This window comes from Abramis brama, assembly GCF_963993115.1.
Source record: "Abramis brama genome assembly, chromosome: 3".
NCBI lineage: Eukaryota > Metazoa > Chordata > Actinopteri > Cypriniformes > Leuciscidae > Abramis > Abramis brama.
Window position 1 is genome coordinate 20,046,729 of NC_139965.1, and position 26,430 is coordinate 20,073,158.

The 26,430-nt window shown below is 35.4% G+C and overlaps 1 protein-coding gene across 1 annotated transcript; it reads left to right on the top strand.

Moving 5' to 3' along the window:
* Positions 1 to 26,165, top strand: aldh1a3 (aldehyde dehydrogenase 1 family, member A3). The gene is made up of 13 exons (XM_084109817.1): positions 1 to 158; positions 484 to 588; positions 1,164 to 1,304; positions 3,118 to 3,247; positions 8,247 to 8,308; positions 11,938 to 12,066; positions 14,300 to 14,413; positions 15,442 to 15,544; positions 17,410 to 17,594; positions 17,676 to 17,840; positions 22,971 to 23,128; positions 24,031 to 24,105; positions 24,332 to 26,165. The coding sequence occupies exons 1-13, from the start codon at positions 60 to 62 to the stop codon at positions 24,405 to 24,407; spliced, it is 1,542 nt and encodes a 513-aa protein (XP_083965943.1). The 5' UTR covers positions 1 to 59; the 3' UTR covers positions 24,408 to 26,165.
* The last annotated feature ends 265 nt before the right edge of the window (positions 26,166 to 26,430 follow it).

Genomic DNA, 26,430 nt, shown 5'->3' on the forward strand with positions numbered 1-26,430 from the left:
TCAGTCAACAGTGATCTGTAATCTTCATCTCTATAGCACTTCGCTGCGACCGCACTGCAATGGCACAGAACGGGACTATAGAAAACGGGGTGACTCGAAACACGTCCCCTCTGCCTCTGCCTCAACCTGTGAAAATCCCTGACATTAAACACACGAAGGTAAGAGTTTTTCATTGTAAAAATAAATAACAGAGCAAGTGGAATTTTAGTCTGATGTGTGTGGTGCCTTTTCAAGGACATTTGTGAGAAACTTTAGGCCTTCTCTATTAAAAATGAAGGATTTTAGAGCCTGATGGCATTGAAGTTTTACAAAGAACTTTGTATAGTTTTTAGAAAACTGTATATATTATCTTCAAAGAGCCTCATTGCAACTACCCTATACAGTGACAATTATTTTTCATTGGTCATGTTTTGTCTTTAACCATGCAAGTCCTAATTCTAAAATAAGTCTTAACTGTAATTAGAACCACTGTTTTTGTTGTAGATTTTTATCAATAATGAATGGCACACGTCAATCAAAGGGAAGAAGTTTCCTACAATCAACCCTGCAACAGGTGTCAAAATCTGCGACGTCGAGGAGGGGGATAAAGTAAGGCGAATTTGACTAAGATGTATAATTAACAAATGAATATGCATGTACAGTGAATTGGGAGTCATGTATATCTGTCATGTATTTATTAATTGCAATCATTCATGTAAATATGACTTGATTTAAAAATAAATTATTATAATCCATTATTAAGCAAGGAATTCATATACTTATTATATTGTTTTCAGGGTTTCTCAGATATGTTTACTATTAATGACTACTAATATCAGTTAAACTATGCATATGAGACTGATTTGAGAGTTTGTATTTATTTTGTAATTGCAGTTATTTTTTATAACTAGCCTATGATTTTGGCAGCTGGTACACGATTAATTATGTTGCATTTTTAAGAAGTTACTAGACTATTATGCAAATAAGTCTGGTTTAAGAATTATGAATATGATTATTTAACTGTAACCTATAATCTTTTGGCAACATTGGCTGATTAAATGCATTGATCAGGTTACATTAAATGATTAAGTCATCTGCAATTTCAATTTAGTAGACGTAATAAACAATGAACGATTTACCTTTAATCTGTTGTGTAGTATTCTAAAGTGGTGATAATTGTTCAGGCTGATGTGGATGAGGCGGTTAAAGCTGCCAGAGCGGCCGGGCAGAGAGGCTCGGAGTGGCGGCGGATGGACACCTCGAGCCGCGGGAGGTTATTGCACAGACTCGCGGACCTGCTGGAGCGAGAGCGCGCGGTGCTCGCGGTGAGTTCTGTTTTCTTCACGCGATTACAGTAGCCCAAATCTGCTCGCGCGCATGCGATGTAGACAGCGGTTGGGATTTCGATGTTATACACTATTTTTTATTATTATTATTATTATTTTTTACATAAAGTGGAACTCTGCTAAACTTTAGCTGTATTTTCAATCCCAATATAATTACTTTCAAGGCCAAATTTGCCTATAGCGATATTGTGCGCTGTTAGTTAGTAGGCTATAGCATTGTGTCAACAGTGCAGAAATTAGCTAATATAACAGGCCTACACAAACAACAACTAGGCCTACTTAAAAAAACCCCACTAAATTAAGATACACTCATTTTTAGGGTGGAAAAAGATCAATCACTGTTTTATACAATATACACACAAACAAAATTACATTGCAAGTCTCTTTATTTAATCGATCAGTCCTAAATTCGCTCATGACAACTCTTATTAAAAATGGCTTCAGATCACTATCACAGCAATTCTTTGTCAGAATGAAGAGGCTTCATGTAAATAGTCTACATCAGTCAGAATAGAAACAGTTGGGCTAATTGAGCAGAATTAAATGTCTGCCCAGTTGAAAGAATTTTTGCAGATCGTAGAATGAGCACGTCTCATAAACAGCCGTGGTGCTTATGAAACTGCACACTTGCTGCTTCATTGATGATAATGGCTGTGTTATGTTTGTTTTGTGTGATAGGCTGTCACGCCTGTCTGAATGCATTCATCAAACACTGCTGCAGGTGTGAGCATTGACATTGTGCTCTGATTTTCAAGTCTGGTCTATTAAAACATCAAAAAGTTTAGGGTTTTTGTTGCTTCGCATTGTTGTTTCTATACAGTATCACAATGCTTGGGTTTTACATAATTAAAGCCTTGCTTGAGTTGGTTTTCACCCTGTTCTCCTGCCAGATCATATTAGTTAGGCTACCGCATTTGTGAATGAAATTTTACAGATGTGTGTGAAGTAATGTTTTTAGATTGCATGTGATTGATAATTGCAAACATGTCCTGTGATTCTGGGACATAGCTCATTTCAATAACTCAGAGCTCTGCATAGGGAAATAAAGAACAGATTTAGAGATAAAGAGGTTAAAATTATCTCTTTCTTATACTGCGCTCCCTTGTCTAAATTAAGCCATTTACAGTGCTTTTTGCGGTTGTACATTGAGCGAATGTGATGGATCAAATATAATACATATTTCACAATTGTACTCATGCATAAAGTTTTGTATGTTTCCCACGCAAACAGATTGTAAAAACTTTCTTTTTCTTGAGTGTAGAAATTCAAAACACACCCAGCAATCTAAAATGATACATTTGTGAGGCTGTTAGTAGCTTGAGATGTCAGATTAATCATGTTTTATAACTGTAATTGTAATTTAATCTTTAACAAAATACGTTATTTTAGAAGCGTGCTTGGTAATCGATCCATTCCAGCACTGATGGTTCCCATATTACAACTGTCATGAGCAAGAAATCTGCCAATGACTTCAGCCGGAAACTTACTCACCTCCCTTTTTTTCTCTTGATGACATTGTTTATATTGTTAGAGGGCAGCAGAATTTATTATTTTTGTTATTGTTTAATTTCTGGGCCTACAAAACTCCCCATGCGCATTCAAATCTTGGCATCCTCTGACGCACATTAAAAAGTAGTTTTGTATCAAATTTTCTTGAAATGAGCCTGCTTTTCGACAATGGCCAATAAAAATGCCTATTTGAAACAGATAGCTAATAAAAAATTATAATTTTATGCTTTTATGTTCTCAGAATTGGTTTGCAGTAGTTGAACCAAATACTTTTTTTTTCTAGACTCTAGAGTCAATGGACACTGGCAAACCCTTCCTGCATGCGTTCTTTGTCGATCTGGATGGCAGCATTAAAACCCTGAGGTATTACGCCGGCTGGACAGACAAGATTCATGGGAAAACCATGCCAGTCGGTGAGTGTTGATTATGCCAGTTGTTACTCATGTTTTCGGTCAGCTCAGATGATTTATTTAGTACCATGATTGTCTGTCATGTGGGCCAGGCTTGAGCAAATCAAATGCTTATTTTCAAATCATGAGAAAGAATTTGAATTAAATTGGTGTCGCATGTAGAATCAGAATTCAAAGGGATTTTTTTTTTTTTTTTTTTTTACAGCAACTTCGCTGTTTCTATAGTTTCATTATGAATACTGTGGTCAATAGAGCTTTCAAGGAAATTAAGTGTTTTCCCACTGAAAACATAATGAAATATAATTAAATATTACAGAATATTTCTAAATGAAATACATTTTTATAAGTGGTATTTAAAAGATCAAATGTGTTATTTTATTTATTTCATTTTATTATTAAATATATGTATTATTAAAAACTATACTTACAGCAGGTATACACTACTGTACAAAAGATTGTGGTCGGTAAGATTTTTGAAAGAAGTTTCTTATGCTCACCAAGGCTGACAATACATTTAAAAAGAGTATTGTGAATTATTACAATTTCGAATAACTGTTTTCAATTCAAATATATTGTAAAATATCATTTATTCCTGTGATGATAAAGCATCATTACTCCAGTCTTCAGTGTCACATGATCCTTCAGAAATCATTATAATATGATGATTTGCTGCTCAAGAAACATTTCTTATTATTATCGATGTTGAAAACAGTTGTGCTGCTTCATATTTTTGTGGAAACTGTTATACTTTTTTTCCAGGATTCTGTGATGAATAAAATTTTAAAAGAACAACATTTATTTGAAATAGAAATATTTTGTAACACGGTAAATGTCTTACTGACCCCAAATTTTGTGACGTTATTTTTATTTTTATTTAATGTATTAGTTTATTTTGATTGGTAACTACTATTTCACATGCAAGTTTAATATGGATGGACAACTTTAAATAAGTAATCTGTAGGTTTTGCAGACTAATGGCAGACAGAGGGAGAGTCATTATTTACTATGAAATTACACACTGCAATTTTAAATTTGAATTTAAATTAGAATTCTGCTTCCTGTGTGCAACCGAATTCAAATTTGATTCGAATCGAGAAATTGAATTTCAATTTAAAAGGCATTTTAAATTCAACCGGTGTGGATATGATAAACACATCCAAATCAGCCAGTGTTTCCTATGTCCTCTTCCTCTTCATACTAGTGATGAGTTAATGAGCATGAAAGGGTTGATGGGTTCCCTTCAGCCCTGGGTGGTATGTCATCCCCCTCTCTAATTCTTCCCTTTCCCCCAGCATTCCTGCCACTCCAGGATACTCAATAGACAAAACATGCTTCCCTCCTTTCCCCCTGATTAGATTCAAATAAAGCGTTAAAAGACGAAAGCCCTGGCACACAAAGGAAAAGGAAGAGGCTCTGATCCTAATCGCTGAGGTACGGCCGCTAGTGCCGCAGATGAGCTGGAGTTCAGGGAATCAGCGGCCAGATAGAATATCTCGCTCTTTTGAGGGCTGGAACACGGTGCGTGACTGAAGCCGCTTTGAATTTCCCCATTGATAACAGCTGCCAATTAGCATACGTCAACTGCCTACTGCCCAACTCAAGTGTTTATTTGGAAAAATGTGTTGTTTGGTTCATTGCATTAGCCGGATTAACTTGGTTTGTCGACGTGCCAATTAGAAGACCAGTCTGGCCAATTTGACATTTCCAACCGCAGACAGAGGTGGCTATCACTCCAGGCATGTTGCATTGGGTCCCAACTAGATAAAGATCCACACAAAATAAGCTTTTTCATGCATATATGATATTTGGACAGGTTAACCCTGTAAAATAAAAAAATAATGCATATGTTTTTTGTTTTTTGAGAATCATATTAGATAGCTTTTATGGCTCATATAGTATGATATAGGAAAATATGGTATGTATGGTAAATATGGACAATAGAATATGGTAAATAAATATAAATCATACTTTAGAAGGAAAAAAACACCTATTATTATTATATTATAGGCCAAAACTAAGTAAAAAATGTTCCATTTGGTGCAGTTGCTGATATTTACATTCTAACACCTAAATTCTTACACCTTGTCATCAATAAGCGTTTTATAACTGTATAGCAGAATACTTGCATAAATAAATCAGTTGTCACTCTATATCTCCCAATAACCTGGTATTTAAATGCTTAGTCTTATGATCAAAACTCATTGTAGGGAGCAAAACATATAATGCAATGCAATGCAATGATGATTGAGAGATGAACAAATAAACATTCCTCAAAAGCCTGATGTATCATAGTTGATACTCTCATTTTAACATGATTTTTATAATAAAAAAAATCATGTATGAATAATCAAGTAAACCTAATTGGCTTCAGTCCAGTATGTTCATCTTGAAATATTACTAACAATTTAAAAGTGATTCTTTATTAACTTAAAATAATAAAAATCATTAAAGAATTCATAACAAAAAGACCACAAGCTTAAGGGAGATATTTTACAATTATACTACAATTTATACTAAATTATACTATGAACTATGAATCTTATGTCCTATGAATTTTTTATCATGTTGATAATTTAGAGGCCTTAGAATTTTGCTTATCAAATATGATATGGTAGACTTTAGGGTTAATTCATTTTTGTGAATGGATTCTATTTTATGGGTGTGGCAATTCAACCCTGCTCCGCATAAATGCTTATCAAACATCAGATATGTTTTGATTGGTTGTTAATATGTCAGATTACAGTATTATTATTATTATTTTCAGTCCATACAAATGAATTAGTTCCTGCTGGAAAAGTCGGTGGGCGAGGCTTTGGAAACGTACAGTTTGCTGAAATAAACCCCTTAGATGCCATGTAAATTTAACCTTTGATAAGCAGCACTGTCGGATCAGTTGGCTGATCCCAGCCAGAGATGAGCATTGTGTGAGGGAGTCGTCAAGTCTGTAATCACCCCGACACATTGCAGCATGGGGAAACACGAGAAGGTCAGGTCTCGGAGAGGCCGGCTGTGGTAGATTAACAGGCGTGGCTCCCACGTATCCATGCACAGATATATGAAATGTCATATATGTTCATGGGAGTTTTGTATCCTGGTGTCAGCAGCATGTCTGAGTTTGTTGTTGGGCTGTAGTTTTAATTGGAAGGCTTTCAATGTGTCTTATGAAGCTCACACTCTGTTCCAAAATCTAGTAAGATTAATATATATATATATATATATATATATATATATATATATATATATAGCAATAAGCAATAAAAAAATTATAACCAACAAAAAAAAAATTCCCCCACTAAACTCATCAAAGTGTATTCTGGGATTGCATACCGTTTATTCAGCAAGGATGCTTTTAATTGACAAAAAGTGACAATAAAGACTTACTAAAAGATTTCTATTTCAAATCAGTGCTGTTCTTTTGAACTTTCCATTCATCAAAAGAATCTTGGAAAAATGTATTAAGGTTTCCATAAACATATGAAGCAGCACAACTGTTTTCAAAATTTATAAGATAATACATTTTTCTTGAGCAGCAAATGTTAGAATGATTTCTGAAAGATCATGTGACACTGAAGACCTGAGTATTGATGCTGATTCAGCTTTGCATCACAGGAATAAATTACACTTTAAAATATATTCGGTGACACCTTACAATAAGTTTCGTTAGTTAATATTAGTTAACTACACTAGTTAACATGAACTAATAATGAACTGCACATATACAGCATTTATTAATCTTTGTTAATGTAAATTTCAACATTTACTAATACTTTATTAACACCTTGTTAACATTAGTTAATGCACTGTGAACTAACAATGAACAGCTGTATTTTTATGAACTAACATTAACAAAGATTAACAAATACAGTAACAAATGGATTGCTCATGGTTAGGTAATACATTAACTAATCTTAACTAATGAACCTTATTGTAAAGTGTGACCATATATTCAAATAGAAAACAGTTTGAAATTGTAATAATGTGTCACAATATTACTGCTTCTACTGTATTTTTTATCAAATAAATGCAGTTTTAGTGATAATAAGAGACTTCTTTAATAAATTAAAATATCTAACTGACCCTAAACTTTTGAAAAGTAGTGTACTTGTGATGTGAGTTTGTTCAAAAGATGGTACAGTATTGTGAGGATAATCCTGCTGCCTCCCATTGATGATGCCTTAAAATACTGTCTAAATAGGCAGCATACTAGGTTTTGGATCAGAGAGAATGACTCATTGTGAGTGTTTTAACAGGGTTTTAACAGAGGTGTTTGCCTCTGAGAGCTGTCATTAGCAGGACTCATTAGCACCCTCATGTTGTTCCAAACCTTTATTTTGATATTATTTCACTGAAAATCTTCCCTTGCACTAATGTTCACATAGAAAATAGCAGCGTGAGTAAATAATGACAGAATTTTCATTTTTGGAAGAACTGTTCCCTTAATAATCAGTCGTTGTGCAATACTTAGCGAGGCCACTCGAATCTTTAACTGGATACACATTGGAACAAGGAAGTGGTAAATTGGCCAATCTTATGGCATTTTCCAACGGAAAGGTTCAAGTGCGAAGAGATGTGATAAAACAGCATTGCTACCTTACATTACCCCTGACTGGTTATCTGACTCCTGGGAGAGAGAGCAAAGGGAGAAGGAGACCAGTGAGGGCGAACAAAGGTGTGCATCCAAGCCAAGAGCAGATCTGCAGCGGGTTTGAACTGCTGCCCAGACTTCTCACACACCTCAGGCCTCTCTCGTTTCAACGTGTCTCCGGTGAAAGCAGAAGAAAAAAAAGCAGCAGAACATATACACTCTTCCTGACCAGAGCTTTGTGTGGGCCATTGAAACCGTCGCTGTGTGTTTTTCCCAATCCTTTGTCTTTCATGTTTGGTTTTCGGTGGTCACATCCAAGAGCTTCCCAAGGAAACAATGATTGTATATCAAAGGGGAGCTTAGTGTGTTATATTGTTTAGTGCCCCTTGACTTCCTTATTTCTTTTCTTCCCAACAGATGAAAACTTTGTGTGTTTTACCAAACATGAGCCCGTCGGTGTGTGTGGAGCAATTATTCCGGTGAGTTTGTGGCTACTTTCCATTATAGTTTTTTTTTTTTTTGTGCGCGTGTGGATGAAATCGAGATGTTGTGGTACAGCCTGCTTTTTAATTGGTATATTTAGATGTAATTTTTATTTATTTATTATTATTTATATATTTATTTATGTATTTATATTTATTATTTATTTTAATTATTATATTTATTGAATTATATTTAAAAATGATTCTATATATGTATTAATAAATAATAATATAAAATAATATATTATAACTATTCAAAAGTTTGGGGTCTGTGGGTTTTTTTTTCTCAGAAACCATTCTAATATGCTGATTTGGTGCTCAAGAAACATTTCTTATTATAATCAATGTTGAAAACAGTTGTGTTGCTTAATATTGTTTTGGAAACTATGATAGATTTTTAAGGATTATTTAATGGATTAGAAGTCTTAAAAAAATCTTATAAAATCTTATACATGTTACAAAAGCTTGCGAGCTCCACAGCAGACTTCTACCTGACAGTCAAAGGCCCTGTACAAAATGGCCACAAGTGCACATGAAGTGTGCCATTTGGGACAGGACCAAAGTGGCATTATGTCATGAAAGTGCACTCAGAGGAAGATTGCGAGGACTTAAAGTGATGATACAAAGGGCAACTTTTTGAGCAATGTTGCTGGGCAATGTTGCCATCAACGGGCAACCAGATGAGACACAGGGCCCATGAGCGATCTAAATTATCCAGAGGGAAATTTATTTCCCATTTTCAATGGTAAAATGCCCAAGCAACAATCGCTCGGCAAGATTGCCCAGCAACGTTGCACAAAAAGTTGCCCTGTGTATCATCACCTTTAGGGTTCCATTTGTGACAGGGCCAAAAATGTGAATTTGTCATGTGCATTACATGTTCAGTCTATAGGCGTGTTGTTTTTCTTTATAAAGTGACATCTTTATAAAGTGGTATAATACAGCATTTTTTCGCAGATCCATGTGAACAGGGATTGTTTTGACAACATTGTTGTCTGTACACAAAAAACAGAAAAAAACAGTTTTTTATTACATCGCTGTCGTGTAAACATACCCATAATCTGTTCAAATGTTGTTTAGTCCCGTCACCCTAGCTCAGAGTAACTGTGATTGGTTGCGTTACATGTCAGTCAAACGTAGGGGCTGGGCGGTCCTTGGCCAATGAAAGCAACGATGAAGGTCTGCCGTCACTCTGAAGGTCTGGCTACGCAAGACTAAATTATGATTAGCTTGTAGTATGGCAAGTAAAACTGTCATAGTTTCCCCTGGACGGGAAGCTGTGTATCTTCAGTGCTTGCAAAATGCACTTAATTTGTGAATTTGACAGTATAATAAAATAAATAATAAAAAAAGAAACTCGATTCAACTCGAACGTGGTTAAGAACATAAACACAGTAAGCTCCTGTGAGTGTTGAATCACACATACATGATGGCTTTATAGCAGCATTGTTTATATACTGTAGCCAACGCCTGTCTAGAGTCTTTCAGATGCATGTAAGGAAACACCTTGGATACAGATACACACTCTCACACACGGACGAATACAAATACACCACTCCCTCTCACAGACATCACACGAGAGGAGCGTATTATGATCTCACGTGCCCCTGAAGCTTATTAATGTTTATGAAAGCTTGCACGAGCATCAGCTCTCTGAAACCACGAGGCCTTGTTTTGTTTCCTTACTGTAAAAGAGCCTGTTTTCTCTCTTGACATAACTCTGTCAGAGTTCTGCCGGATCTTTTGTGAAGCTCTAAATCCTCACTAATTCCAATGACAGAAAAGCACGGTGAACGTGACGTATGAGATGAAAGTGTGATTTGACTCTCATATAGAGGGTAGAGAGTACAACAGTGGCTGCCCATCTTTTTCAGCGGCTCTGGTTCCGAAGTCTTTTTTTCATTAATTTTTTACCATAGGGATTTTAAAATAGTCTCCGTTAAAGAGTTATAAGCCATGAACAGCTATGAGGTGAATCATAACACTACAAACTTTGATTTGATTTTTAAAAAAAAATTGGAAAATCGTACAAAATTACAAAGGTATGGAGAAATATAAAGCTACTTATTTACAAATGTTGATTACTGTATATGTATAAAAACAATATTTTAAGTTTTTTGCAAAATGTTAATATATGCACTGTAAAAATTGTTTTCATAATTTATCACAACTTTTTATCTTTTGTCAAATAATTAATGTGGTTCAGATAACAATATTTTGAGTTTCTATTTATTAGACCAATTTCCTTCATTGCATTAACTAAAAATTGTAATTTCAATGAACTCAACATTTTAAGGCAACCAGGTAATTTACTTTTTTAAGTTTAACCAACATTTTTTTTTACAGTGTACAAACATTTCAGTATTTTGAGGGCGTAGCGAGATCGACTCGATTACACCATTCGCAGTGCTTCGTGGGAGTGGGCGGAGCAATAGAGCTATTTTGGAGCATGTTGCTTTTTTCGACTCTCTGATTGGTGTAATTGTCTGTACAGCATCACGAGTAATAGTTTTTCACCAGGAATTCTGCTGTTAAACACTATTTTTTACTGAGTGGTGGCTATAGGTGCTTGCTATGGTGTTCTGAATGGTTGCTAGAGCGGGTGCAAGTTATGCATGTTGCACCCTAGCAACCACCTAGCAACCTATTGTAGACAAATTTATTCAGTGCTGTTTATACAGTCACCTTATTTGAGGTCACACCCTAGCAACCACAGATAAAACCCTAACACCATGACAGTGAATTTAGTAACTTTGTGCAATTTTTAGACAAAAAAAAAAAAGGTTTAATGAATACCATACAATAATAAGGGAAATCTTTCTTTCTGAAAATAATTATAGTTATCATAATTTAAAGGCTTGTTTGAAGATTCTCCTGGGTGGGTAATTCTTGACTAAATTAAGTTATTGTCATCGATGATACACCATATTTTCTCAATTTCTATAAGTTGCAAAAACGTACATATATCATTAATCAAATCAGGCCATCCAAGAATCTTAGTCCATCAATGACTGGCTTTTTATTGTCTTATGTTGCTTTGGAAACAAAGCACAAACTGTTGATAGACACTGGAGATTATATCATAAAGTCATTATTCATATTTGGGATTGATTTGGTGGTAATCAGAGAAAGCAAAGCTGGCATTCAGAGCAATGAGTCACTTAGAAAGAAAAATAAGAAAAATGAAAATGCAATCCAGAGACATGTCTAATTGCCATCGACAACATCCAAGAAGATGTAAAAAAAAATAACAACTCTTTTCTGGTAAACAAGTGATTTGTGTACATATTTATGTAACTAATTTTACAGAGAACAGCAATTAGACTTGTTGGTGTGCTCTCATATTTAAAAACAACTGTGGCTCCTTCACTTCTGGCAGAAAATGTTCATGGGATGCTTTCTGCTTCTGCTTTTTCTTCTTCTTTTAGCCTCCAAATTTCTATAGCTTGTAGTAACAACCCATAATACTCTAGCAACCACTCAGACCCAGTAGCAACCACCTGACATGTTCAAATCTTCAAAAAGCAATGCCAGTGCAATAGCAGTCAGGTGAAATCAAACTAGTGCAGCTGTGCTGATGTACGTGTGTGTGTGTATTTAATTGTAATCTTCTTCTGCATTTATAGTGGAACTTCCCTCTGCTGATGTTTTCGTGGAAGATCGCGCCGGCTTTGGCCTGCGGGAACACGGTGGTCATTAAACCCGCTGAACAGACCCCGCTGACGGCTCTTCATGTTGGAGCTCTCATAAAGGAGGTGAGGGTGCAGCGGTGGCTCATGGGATTTGTTTGGTTTGTTGGAGTTGATTTTATTGACATGGACACTGATGATTGATTGCATCAGCGTTGCCTTTCTTGCATCCCAGATTCTGTGGTTTGAACTGTGCATGTTGCATAAACTTTGTAAGTCAGTGTTTCCCAACCAGGGCTTCATGATGGATCTGCTGGGGGATCGTGAGATTATGCTAGAAATGCCAAATTTAAGTTTGCCAGAGGCTTTTTTGCACCCCAATATATAATGACTAGTGCTGTCAAATCGATTAATCACGATTAATCATATCTAACATAAAGGTTTGTTTATATACTGTAGGTGTGTGTATATATTTATATATGTGTATATATATAAATATAGTATACACACACAGACAAATATATATATATATATAAAACTAATGGTGCTTTGGGGTGTACAATAGTACATATGAAAGCGCTATATAAATACCTCATTCATTCATTTGTTCATAATAATATGTACACACATACAGTATATTATGTAAACACAAACTTATATGTTAGATGATATTAATCGCATCTAATCAATTTGACAGCACTAATAATGACTTTCTGGAATACTTGATTCTGATTGGTTAAACGTGTAAAACGTGATCAGTTGACTTAACTTTAAAAAAATTGAGGAAACCCGTTGCCTTAAAATTATTAAGTAAATAAACATCATGCTTAATCGATAAAGTTAAGAAATGTGGAATTGTCAAGTCCACATAACTTAATTTTTTCAATTAAGCATTAAGTTTAACTTAATAATTTTATGGAAACAAGTTTACTAAATTTTTTTAAGTAAGTGAACTGAACACTTTTTACGGTGTACTTTATATAAAATAAGATAATAAAATAATAAATAAATGACAACAAATGCAATTATTAAATAAATAAAAAATCATACTATAACTGTAACGTGAGCAAGGACGAGGCAGAGAATCCAAATGCAAACACGACAGTTTGTTATTAACAAAAACATAAACACAGATAATCCAAGAACAAGAGTAATCCACAGAGAGCAGGCAGGAGAGCAACGACAGGAACACACATACAGGTGCAATGACTGACAAACCACAACTGAAGCACAGAGGTTTAAATCGACAGGTTAATAAGGGGCTGACAAGGGACAGGTGTTGATGATTTGATGTCATGGGGACTAAGGGGGGTAACTATGGCGACAAACAAGGTACAAGGCAAAACAGGAACCAAACACAGGAAGTGAACAGAAACAATGGAAACTAAGAATACACTTCAACATAAAAGTCCTTACAAAACACTAGACAGCACAGGGATCATAAGAATAACACTATTGATTTCTTTCTTGGATTATTTGCTTATGGTTATTATATCCTCATAAGTCACTTTGGATATTTTGGTAACACTTTACAAAAAGGTTCCATTTAGTAACATTAGTTAACATGAACTAACAATGAACAATACTTCTACAGCATTAATTAATCTTAGTTAATGTTAATTTCAACATTTACTAATATATTTTCAAGATCAAATGTTGAGTCTGATAACATTGGTTAATGTGCATATAGTTAATTGTTTGTTCGTGTTAGTTAATGCATTGAGTAATGTTAACTAATGAGAATTTATTGTAAAGTGTTACCGATATCATAGATTTAATTAAAAAATATTTACAGTAGTGTACATTTTAACTAAAAAGTGTTTATGTATTGAAAGTATTACACTTTATTCTTATCTTATACACATTATATATGTTACATTATATATGTTTATTGAAAGATTTGAACTTGAAGCCCCTGGCTGTATTACAGAATGACTCCGCTGCATTGTGGGTCATGAGTTTTTGCTCTGTCTCTGTTTATACAAAACGCTCAAATTATCATGTTTAATTCTTCAAAGAGAGCAGGTCTCATGTATTGCCGTAATGACATGGACTAAAACTGCAGCTGCAAGCCTTCTGTCAACCGCCCCTCGCTTTCTATTCAAGCCCTCTGTATCTAAAAAAGAGCTGATTTATGTCTTCATCATTATGAATGAGATCAGTGTGGTTTAAAGTCCTCAAAAGAAAAGCGTCTCTTTGTGTACATCAACAGTCTTGCTGTCTCTGTCCCCATGGGAAGTTTTTTTTTTACCTATTCATTTACCCTTCTTTAGTAGAAAGTATTAAGCCATATCACACAGTATTAAGCCTGTATGTTTTTGTACATAATAAAAATAAAGCCGTCTTTTCATCATGTCAGGCTGGCTTTCCACCTGGAGTCGTGAATATCGTACCTGGGTTTGGATCAACGGCTGGAGCAGCAATCGCCAGTCATATGAACATTGACAAGGTGGCGTTCACAGGCTCTACAGAGGTGAGCAACTAATGGGGAAAAGCTCAGGCTAAATGATATTGCTCAAAGGTTGCTTTTTCAGAGCTTGGTTTATTTTACCAAAATATATTTTAAAGAAATGTGGTGAATGGTGCAGCTTAGGCAAATATATTTAACAAAACCTTCACATGCCAATGTGTTCTTCAAGGAGCAGGAAAATACATTTTCAATCTTAAAATACATTTTAGGTAAAGGCAAACTGTATTTTTAAAAATAGATTCTGGATAATCTAAATATATTTAGATTGAAAACATGCAATATATAAATGAATTACTACAACTTATTACAAATATATTTATAAAGTGTATATTTATAAAGCAGTGTGCTTTATATGCTATATATTTCTATGTAAGCTATACATCCTGGCAACACATTAGTTAATGCTTAAACCAACATGAACTAACTACAAGCAACATATTTTTACAGTTTTTATTAACCTTTGTTAATGTTAGTTAATAAAATGTTCATGTTAGTTCACAGTGAATTAACTAATGTTAACAGATACAACTTTTGATTTCAAAAATGTTGTTGAGATTAACATTAAGATTAATAAATGCTCTTGAAGTATTGTTCAATGTTAGTTCATGTTAGCCAATGTTAACAAATGGAACCATATTGTAAAGTGTTAACCGAATCTTAATGCAAGTTTTTATGTATTTTGAAATACATTTAAAAATATATATGAATATATATATATTGTTTGCTGTATGAATAACTTAAATTGCAGAGATTAAGAATTGAGATGATTTATTTCACCTCAAGTACTAATAAACCATTTTGTTGAAATATCAGTTGTGTAGGATGAGATCTATGTGAGCTGAATCTCAGTGCTATGAACGGTAGTATTTCAAAGCGCTGTGCTGTTTTGGTAGTTTCCCGTCATTATCTAAATGACAAACCAGATGATATTCATAAGTTACATACAACAGACCAGCTTAGGGAAGCATCATTAGCAAGCGCCGGCTGCGCTCCCCGCTCTCCTTATTGTCATGTGCTGTGTTTGTGTTCAGGTGGGCCAGCTGATCAAAGCGGAGGCGGCCAAGAGCAACCTGAAAAGAGTGACTCTGGAGCTGGGGGGGAAAAACCCCTGCATTGTGTTTGCTGACTCAGACCGTGAGTGATGTGGTTTGCCAGATCTCACTGCTGAAACAATAATGATTGCACTGGGGAGGCTGGGAAAAAACAGGGAATGGGAACGATGTGTGCAGTATGTTCCTAAATCAAGATGTACTGGTCTTCATTTCAAAGAGTGGAAAGTATTTAGACACTTAAGGGACACTTAAAAAAGTCTGAATGTCATTGCATTATAAAACAAAAACAAAGTGCATTTATTTTAAAGGAAAATAGTACACTTTTCAATCAAATTGCAAGTATTGTGTGTTTGTGGGGCATTAGTGGAACATATTCATAGTAAATGTGATGAATCACACTGAATCTTTACACCTCCATTAAAATCACCAGAACACCAGTTGATTGAAAGACATTGAGCAAAACTGATGAAGAAAAGTGATGTTAGTGCATCTAATGCAATGTCATTCAGACATTTTTAAGAGTGACAGTTCTTTCTGTAGCTCAAACAGTCCAGCATGGCATTAGCAATTCCCAGGGGCTGATAGAATGAATGGCTTGAATGCAATGTAAGCTGCTTTGGATAAAGGCATCTGCCAAATGCATGGATGTAAATGACTGAATTTTTTTTTTTTTTTTTTTTTTAATAGAAGTTAATTGAACCTTTAGACAAAAAAGGTTTGCATATCTGTTTTTTTGTTTGTTTTTTTGTTTAGTATCTTATTTGATACATGGCTCATCTAGTATGATATAGTTAGTGAGAATATGGAGCTCATAGTTGAGGAATAAAAAACACCTCAATTTTATTCAGAGGCCCAAACTGAGCAAAAATATGCAATTTGGTGCAGATGTGGTTATGTATGGCCAGATAGATGTAATTCTGATAGCTTTTAATGTAAGTCAGTGAGATCTTTATAACAGTATAACAGACTACTTACATAAAATGCTTATAAATATCAGTTATCACTCTGTATCTCCCATTATTATGTCTTATTAAGTTAATATTTAAATACTAAACTCTAGGTTTTATGCCGGGTCAAAACGTATAATGCAGTGCAATACAATGATGATCAAGAGATGAACGTTCCTCCAAAGCCTGATGTATCATATCTGATATGCACATTTTAACATGATTTTTCTATAAAAATAAAAAAAAAATGATGTATGGATAATCAATTAAACCTGCTTCAGTCCAGTAAGTGTTCATCTTGAAATATTTCTAACAATATAAAAGCTATTTTTACTTTTACTCTATAAAGATCTGTAAAGGTTTAACAGCAAAAAGATGTTTACCACAACCCGAAGGTGGACATTTTTACAATTATGCTAAAAGTCTTTTTACTTGCTAAAAACCTATGAACTATCAATCAGATGGCAGAAGTAGATAGTGTACAACAGTTTTTTCACCAAAATGTTGATCATGTTGATGATTTATATGATAGCTTTATGAGGGTTAAGTTGCCAAATACATATTGGACCAGTGTACAGTATGATTAAATTTCTTTGAAGTGCATTTGATTGTGGTACAGTTATATTTCTGATGGGCTTTTTGGCTAGAGTTTATTCAGCCCCAGTGATGTTGCAATACTGCAGACCACACATGCAGCTGTGAACTCTTTGCTGCTCTATTATTATGTATGTTCACATCTGCACACAAACCCAGATTTATGCCAATGCACAGCTCATTAAACTCCAGAAAGGGTGTAATGATATAATGCATTATGTTATCAAGTTTACAAATGAATCAAAGCATGAACATTGGCACGAGTACCAAACTGCTACGTAATGCACTGCAGCTTTGCGGAAAGAAACAAAGCATAAGGGCATGGGAAAATAACACAAGAAAAGGTTTTGTATAAATTGCACACTGATGAGTGTGTGTGTGTGTGCGCGCGTGTGTGTGTGTGCAGTGCAGTCGGCGGTGGAGGAGACGCAGAAGGGCGCGTTCTTCAACCAGGGTCAGGCGTGCACCGCTGCGTCACGTGTGTACGTGGAAGAGCAGGTTTATGATGAGTTTGTGCGTCTCAGTGTGGAAAGAGCCAAGAATATTGTGATTGGAGATCCTATGGAACCGCAAACTTCACACGGGCCACAGGTGATCACTCAGTTTACTCACTAACTTGAATGTTTTTCTTCCTGTATTCAGGTTCTTTATGTGTTTCTGCTCTTCTGTCAGATTGACCAGCATCAGTTTGATAAGATCCTGGCGCTGGTGGACAGTGGGAAGAGGGACGGGGCGAAGCTGGAGTGTGGCGGCTGTGCAGTGGAAGACAGGGGTCTGTTCATCCATCCGACCATCTTCTCTGACATCAAAGACCACATGCGTATTGCCAAAGAAGAGGTACGACGCTCCTCTGTGCTCAGTGTTGTAGTATGTGCACTATCATTTGTAAAGCATATAGAAAAACAGCTACATTATACATGGTGTAGATGTAATATAATTTTTAATGTTAATGTATTTGGTCTTGGCGGACTTGATCTGCTACGCTGCTGCTGTAGATTATTGTCGCTGTTGCTGCAGAGAAAGTATGAACCTGCTACTGCTAACAGATACACAGACACCGTGCTGTGAGCATGTAAGATATATAAATCCTGTAGCAGATCTAGGCAGGTGGAGCTGGGGGAGGTGGAGGGTTTCAGAGGAACTCTGATAGTGCACTGCAGGACAGCAAACACTGAACCAGACTATTTAAATGTTGAGCAAGCAATCTCATTGGCTTCAGGATCAGCAGAGGCCAATCAGCTTGTGTCATGCAGTAAAAATTTGATTGCTTGCGGATTGCATGTAAAGGACCGATCAGCCTGCGCCCTCAGGAGTTCCATGACTCAACTAGATATTGACATAACCTTAATTTTGAACTAACTATAGAGATCTTTAGTGCCCAGTTCAAAAGGATTCATCTGGATTAGAATGATCTAGATTTGGAAATCCTATGTTTTGCCATCCAGTTTAGTTTTGTGACGGTTTTTCAAAGCAAAATAGGATTGTATCACGCTGATCCAGATACACAGTTATTTTATTTTTTTTGATTACCAAATCTGGATTACCAGTGCTCAAAATGGGGTTACATTTCACAATGTAGGCTGCTAGCTATGTAACGAACAACAGGTTTAAGAGTCGATGTGGGGTTACTTTAAGTGTTTTATTTAAAGAGAAAGAAAACAACATAAACAAACAAACATCGCCTTCCATTTTCAGTTTCCTTTAAACAATCAGACCGCTACAGAGGCACTAAAGGGACATGGTGATGGAAAAAAAAAAAGAAATGGGAGAAAAATATGTATTTTAATCCTTTTGTGTTCTCTCACAAAAGTTTTGTGTTCCCTAAAGAAATAATGTGCGTTAATTCGCAAAGAACTCAAGTTTTGAGAGTGAATGCAAAGTGTTTTGGGTAACGCAAAACATTTCCGAGAGAACGCTAAAGCATTAAAATAATTTTTTCCTCCCATCTCATATTTTTCCTCCCATCACCATGTCCATTGATATAATTATATACAGTGATTTAAAAAAAACACTTAAAATGTAATAATATTTGTGTTCGATATTGACAGCTGTTTGGGGGATTATTTTATGGTGCCAAAATCTTCTCTTTTTTTTTACTTTACTTTACTGTACTGAAAGGCTAGTAGCCTAATGTCTACTTCTAATTTATTAATTTAATAGCTAAACTAATAAAATAATAAAATAAATGTGTATATGTATGTATGTATGTATGTGTATATATGTATATATATATATATATATATATATATATATATATATATATATATATAACATGATACAAATGTTGTAATTTCTGACCATTTTAAAAGTTATTACATTTTTGTTCCTGAAATCCACCCTTCTACTGGGATCAGGATTATCCTTTTTTTAAATCAGTTAACCCAGTCTTACTAAAAAATTTGATCAACACAATCAAAACCAAGATTGGATTTTATGACCTAATCTGATTTCATAATTTTTTATTTTCTTTTGAACAACCCATTTTCAAGATTTGATCTTATCCGATCAGACTGCTTTTGAACAACTGGGCCCAGGAGACAGGATTCTAAATGTGTGTCCTATAGTGCCACCTGCTGGATGATTGTGGCATTAAAGACCAGTGATCAGTGTCTGTCCTCAGATGACCTGATCAAATCAAATAAATACAGTATTGTATTAAAAAAAAAATAATAATTATAAATACAGTATCATATATAAAAAATAAAAATTATATATATATATATATATATATATATATATATATGTGTGTGTGTGTGTATATATATATATATATATATATATATGTATGTATATGTATGTATATGTATATATGTATGTATGTGTGTGTGTTTGTTTTTTGTTGTTGTTGTTTTTCAAAGTGAAATATGTTTGCATTTAAACGCACATATACTGTATATACAATATAGTCAGGATGGTAAAAGAGGAGGAATCTCATGCTGGAATAACAGTGATTTATTGATTATCAAAGGCACACAAAATAGGGAGGAATTGTGAGGCCAGAGTCAAAAAGGGGAACAGGAAAGATTCCAGCCACTGGCTGCATCCAAAAACTGATTAATGCTACCTTCGGGGGGCTCATTTAGAGGTCGGAAGGCACGTCCGAATGCAATGTTAGTTTCACTTCCTGTCTCCTGAGATACCTTCATCTGATCGATTTTTGAAGGCAGCATAGATGTATCCTTCATCGCCTTTGATATCCCAGAATCCTATGCTTTTCCAGTCTGTGACAGTTGAGCTAGAAATTACTTTTGTAGTCATTAAATATTCACTTAGTTTTCACCAAAGCTCGCTCTGTTTTGCTGTAGATCATTGAACCGTTACTCTGCCTCAGAATTCTGTACAAAATCAGTTTCGCAAGGAACTTTCGCGAGCAAACACTGCCTGCAAAGTCATTTGCTTGATAGGGCAGCGAGGAAACTAGTCAGTTGCCTACGTTTTCGGATGCAGCCATTTTCAAGCTCACTGATGATTGATGAACACCTGGGCCCAGTTTTTCAAAAGGTTTAATCCGGATAAAATTGATCCGGATTTAGTAATCCTTTTTTTTGCGATCCGTGATCACGTAATCCATCTTACTTTTGAGCCAGTTTTTCAAAGCAACATCGGATTGGATCAATCTGATCCGGATAGGAACTTTTCAGGATCACCAAATCCTGTTTACTAGAGCCTTAAATGGAACCAACAGTGTAGCCTACTGGCTTAGCAAAGAACAACAGTTGGCAAAATACCAGTGGCCACAAATAACCATTGTTTATTTTAATTTTAAGAAACAGAAACACTGTAATAAACAGAAACATTTTACTTTCCTTATCTTGTTATAAGGTTAAATTGTAGATTTTGTTGTTTTACCATATCTCATTAGATGTGACATGCTTCATATGCTTCAAATATGAAGAAATGTATATATCATCAGTAAACATTGATTTTGTGATCATTTACTTAAAAAAAAAACCTCTCTGGTTTTATTTGGTTCGAAAAATCACAACTGAATCCACCCTTCTGATGGGATCAGGATAATCCTGTTTTTTTGGATCAAATAGATCCCAAACCGAGTTCAAAGTTCTGAAAAACCCAAAGGGCAGGTTTGATCCAGATCAAATTAAAGATCGGATTACATGATCTGATCTTAGTTCAGAATCCCTCTTTTGCTTTTGAAAAACCCATTTCCAAGATTTGATCCAATCCGTGATCCGAAATCCCACTGGATTACTTTTGAAAAACTGGGCCCTGGGGACGTAGAGGTAGGGAACTGGCAGTGGAAGCTGGGATCTTGGGGCTGGTGTGCAGGGAAGATCCAAAAGTGAGCAGGAAGGCTAATAGGAAGGATGGGATCCAGCAGCCAAAGCAGACAGGGGAGGTGGGGAGCAAAACAGAAGGGGAGGAGAAAAAACTAAACTAAACTAACCAGACGGGAGCTCAAAAACAAGGCTAGAAAAACGGGAAAAAATAAAATAACCAAATCTCAAACACTTCAGATAAATGGCAGGAAGACAAGATCAAGGTAAACTCAGCGACACAGAGATTCCTCCAAGAGGGGAATATAAAGGGTGACAAATGAACTAAAGCAGGTGCAAGCCATAATGAGATAACAAGATGGGCGGAGTAACAGTAGACAATAGAGCACATGGCATGACAACACAAACACCAGGGGCCTGTACCATGATGGTAGTTGAACAAACTCAGAGTTACAGGATTAGTTTTGAGTTGACCAAACCAATCCAACCAGGCTTTGTTGGTACCATGATGCTGTTGATGATTCTTTCTCTGTCAACTCAGGTTTTGATCCTGAGATTAGGAGTTTAGATATGACATCAGTAGCGAACAGCCAATCACATGCTGAGAAAGAGTGAAACTGCGATTCATTTCTCGCGAGAGAAGCAGCGCGATTCACTTCTCTCTTCTGCAGAATATTACGAGATTAAATTTACACAGCAAGAAGAAAATAGCTGTCTATGAAAGAGGACAACTAAACGAAAAAGTCTTTCTTTATCAGTGCAAGTAAAAGTTGTGAAGTTAATTTGTACGGTTGATAAAGGTATAGAGAGAATTGAACATTTAAGCTCACATGTAGTCATTTCATAGCTTTATCTATTGATTCTAAAGCATATTTATATTACATTTATATATTTATTCATTTAAACGGTGCGTAATAATAATTGATCAACTAAAATTGTACATGTGTGATGGATTAAGGGTATAATAATTACATAAATAATATCTAAATCATACACAATTATTATTCTAAATAAGCATTAGTAAAAGCCAGACGATTTTGTCTTTAAAAATCATTTGTTATGTAGTGAACTTTAATTTGGAGTAGAAACAGGTGGAGTGACTTAATTGCATCAGACATGTGTCACTTTGCTCACAGCTGATTGGTCCAATTTCGGTTTGCAACCTCACGGACCAGGTTAGCCGTGAAGCGTAAGTTACTATGGCGATGAACACTGCTAAAAGCCAAACCACTTTCATGGTGCCTAAAACCCAGGGTTGGCGCAAACTAAACTGAAACATAGCTGGCTAGCCACCTAAACCGGCTTCATGGTATAGGCCCCTGGTGTCAGCCATGCGGTTCAGACAAACACAACACAAACAAACCCTGAGCTGATCAGACCGGCACCCATATAATGTTTTAATATAAATATATTTCACTTTGAAATTCGCTTTGTCATTTCAGCTGACTGTCTGAAAATATGCACCTGGCTGCAAATTAAATCACCATTTAATGTATCATAAAAGAGTAAAAGTCATACGATAACCATGTGCGCTTTTTTTGTGCTTTATGGAGCTTGCAAGACATGATCACTATAAACTTTTGTTGAATGGAAAAAAAACTTTAGTTTTTTCAGCATACATAGTTGGAATGACATGAGAGTGAGTAAATAATGGCATCACTATTATTAGCATGTACTATTCCTTTAAGCACCTGTAGATAGCCTGGGCATTAGTGTTGTGTGTATTTTGCAGATCTTCGGGCCGGTTCAGTGCATCATGAAGTTTAAGACTCAGGAGGAGGTGATCGACAGGGCCAACAGCTCACAGTACGGCCTGACGGCAGCCGTGTTCACGCGTAACATCGATCGTGCCTTGAGCGTATCTGCGGCCCTGGAAGCTGGAACCGTCTGGTAGGAGACTCACTAAACTCGTGCAGTTCATTTAAACATTCACTGACTGTAATTTATAATAACAAATACAAAATATCTACAAAGCAGAAAAGCCGATATATACATAAAACAATCTAAGCATTTATTTGATTCCCAAGTATTGGTCCATTTTCAAAGTACCAGCAACTTTGTAGATCCTTCCAACAGACATGCATCCCCAATACCATTTTGTTTCCCCTGCCGTGCTTAATGGTGCAATGCATGTCTTAAACGAGTATTAAAACGCTCCAGTCATCTCCTACGAACATACCTGACACCATCCTAAGGTAAATTTTGACTTGTCGGACTGCAGAACACGGCTCCAATCTTTCATACTCCAAACCTTATGTTCTTTGGCAAATGCACAGTGTTTTTTGCAGTAGATAAAACTAATATGGTTTCTTTACTGGTACACAACCTCTCAATCCAGCCTCCTACAGCCATTGGCTTACAGTTCAAGGTGAAATTGGAATTTTGTACTTGACCCATTTGCACTTTCTCTCTCTCCCGCTACAGACCTCGCGGAACCACGGCCCCCTCGCCACAATAGCTAATACCTGCCACATAGTGATTTATTGAATTATTGGCTTGGAATAATGAGTGCAAGCTTGGTATGACCGCTTGGCCAAAAAAATCTGTATGTATCTTTGCATCATGACAAGTGAAACAATTGAAACGTGGAACTCGTACATTAGTTTTACACTCAAGGTGCAACTTTACAACATGCAAACAAAATATTTAATCGATATTTCATTAAAAGTTTGAATTAAATGCAAAGAAGCCAATTTTCCTAGGTCGGACATCACTTTTGGCCACTAATGTATCTAGAAAAATCAGGAATATTCAACGTGAGGTCAAAGGTCATGTTTCTTTGTGTTCTCCAGGGTGAACTGCTACAACGCCTTACATGCTCAAGCTCCATTCGGAGGCTACAAGATGTCAGGAAACGGCCGAGAGCTGTGAGTGCTGATACTTTGGGTTCAGTTTTTCCGTTTGTGTTTATCTCGTTTCATACCCGTCTAATAATATGAACATACATCCCTAATGTCTATGTTATGTAATGTTAGTTTTTAGATTTTTGCATCATAGTTTAATCATGACCATTTTCCAGCCTCTCAATCTCAAATCTTATTTTCTGTCAATTTGGGTTATGCATGTACATTTCCTTCAAATGTGTGTGTGCAGGGGTGAGTATGCACTGGCGGAGTACACCGAGGTCAAAGCCATCACTATTAGACTCGGTGATCAGCTGAAACTGTGATCTGAAGCTCCACCATCTATCTGTGTTCGTAACAGCATCTGTCAGTCTACGGATGAAGAAACTCTGGCTTTAACCATCAGTCTCATTTCAGCTCTTTTTCTACCAGTCTGTTTATTTGATGTAGATGTGCTGTACAGATTTAAAAGAAAGTTTGTGTTTTTTTAATTTTTTTTATTTAATTTGGATGTTTTTAAATCAAGCAAAGTCATCCATCATCTCTCAATATTTAGTAATATAAAGAAATATACTATATCCAACTTAAGTACATATGTTTTATGTAGTTATTGCAATAGATTCACATGCAAACCATTGTTGCTTGTTGGCCTGGTTGAACACATACTCACAGGCTTTACTTTTGATTTGGAGGTTCAATTCTTCTTAGCGGTCTTAAAGTCGGCATTAAGCGGAAGTTGCGATTTCTTCATCCCTATTGTGACGAGTGAAACGGCTTCTCTAACAGGAAAAAATTTAGGCCGGGACTTGATTTTTTCCAGTTGGAATTGATTGGATGGTTGTGGTTTGCTATTGGTTAATCTCGTGTGAGTGACAGGTTGTCCCGCCCTCACGCCAGTAAACACATCATCAGAAAGAGATGTCGCTGCAAGAGGGACGGGAAGTTATTTTGATTAAAGATTAAGATTGCACATTAATTAAAAATAAAATAATAATGATGTGCATGAATAAATCATTTATAATAAATAATGCAATATTTCATCAAAACCAAGAATGGTCGATTTTGATTTCATGGTGACTTTAAAGGTCTCCTGGTAATATATAACAAAATATGCAACCAAGTATAGTCTGGTATGTGTAAAAATCAAGTTTTTGGATTGAAATTCCGAAATGGTCCTGCAATTCGCCTCAAAGCTGTCTTAAATCATTTCTGCTTCTCTGATACCAAACACAACTGCAAAAATTATTTAACTGTTACAACATTCACTTTGTGATGCTGAATGCAAATTGAAATGATGAATCATTTTCAGCACTGTATATGGTATATGGTGTGTTGCCCTGCATATGTTAATGTATAATTAGAATTAAAAGTGATTTCCTTTTGTAAATGTACATACACATCATATGACAGGTGAATTGACCTAATTGTTTAAAATATATTGTTTACTTTGACTTATTAAATAGCTATTGATTTTAAAAAATGAATCTGGATCAGTGAATCAATAAAAAATGTATTGTCATTTTGATCTGTTGAAGTGGTGCGAAATATTCTATACAAGTACCTAGTTATTTAGGTTTAATGGCACAAACATTTGAGGTTAACTTGATCACTTCCTTGAGTACTAAGGTTGATTTTCACAAAATAGGCCAAAGTATATACAAAGGGACCGCGCATTTGCAACGTGCATTTGCATACGTTATGTTTTTACAAGATCTGGTTAAGATATTAAACAGTGGCTCTCAACTTTTTTAACCCCCCATAATTAAAAGGCCTGTCATTTTTGCTGTAATTATGACAATGCATAATAATAAAACCTTTTTATTACAAGAAACAGGGAGTGTTGATATATTAAGTTAAATTACCACAATTTATTTTAAAATTGCAAATTGTAAAAACTCTAATGCACAAAATAATTCAAGGGATTTCTGAAAGGCTTTTTTGTTTTGTTTTACAGGGTCTATTTCTGTCACAATGTATCTAGTGTCGGGTAGTAAATGTATGGGTGTTATTCCAAAAATAAAATCTGTATTTGAATACCAGCATATTTATCCTAAAATAAAAGCAATGCAATTCTGCAAAAACGGCAAAAGAAAAGATGGTAAAAACATTCTAAGATAGATTAAAATATGACTTTCACGTTACAAATTTTTTATTTTTTATTTATATATGTTACTTTTAATAGAATCAGCCTCTCTGACATAAAAGTGCAAGAAACAGAAATCTATGATGTGTCCTCTTTTATATTCTATAAATAATGTAGTTTGATAATAGCCTAGGCTACTTCTGAAAACGTCCTCACATATATATAGTGAAATATGCTGGAACTTGACTAGACATTTGAAGTGAATG

Bases quoted from the DNA above. Each gene is read 5' to 3' on its own strand.
- aldh1a3 (XM_084109817.1), top strand. From the start codon at position 60: ATGGCACAGAACGGGACTATAGAAAACGGGGTGACTCGAAACACGTCC. The intron at 159-483 runs GTAAGAGTTTTT...TTTTTGTTGTAG, and splicing joins CTGACATTAAACACACGAAG to ATTTTTATCAATAATGAATG. The intron at 14,414-15,441 runs GTGAGCAACTAA...GTTTGTGTTCAG, and splicing joins CGTTCACAGGCTCTACAGAG to GTGGGCCAGCTGATCAAAGC.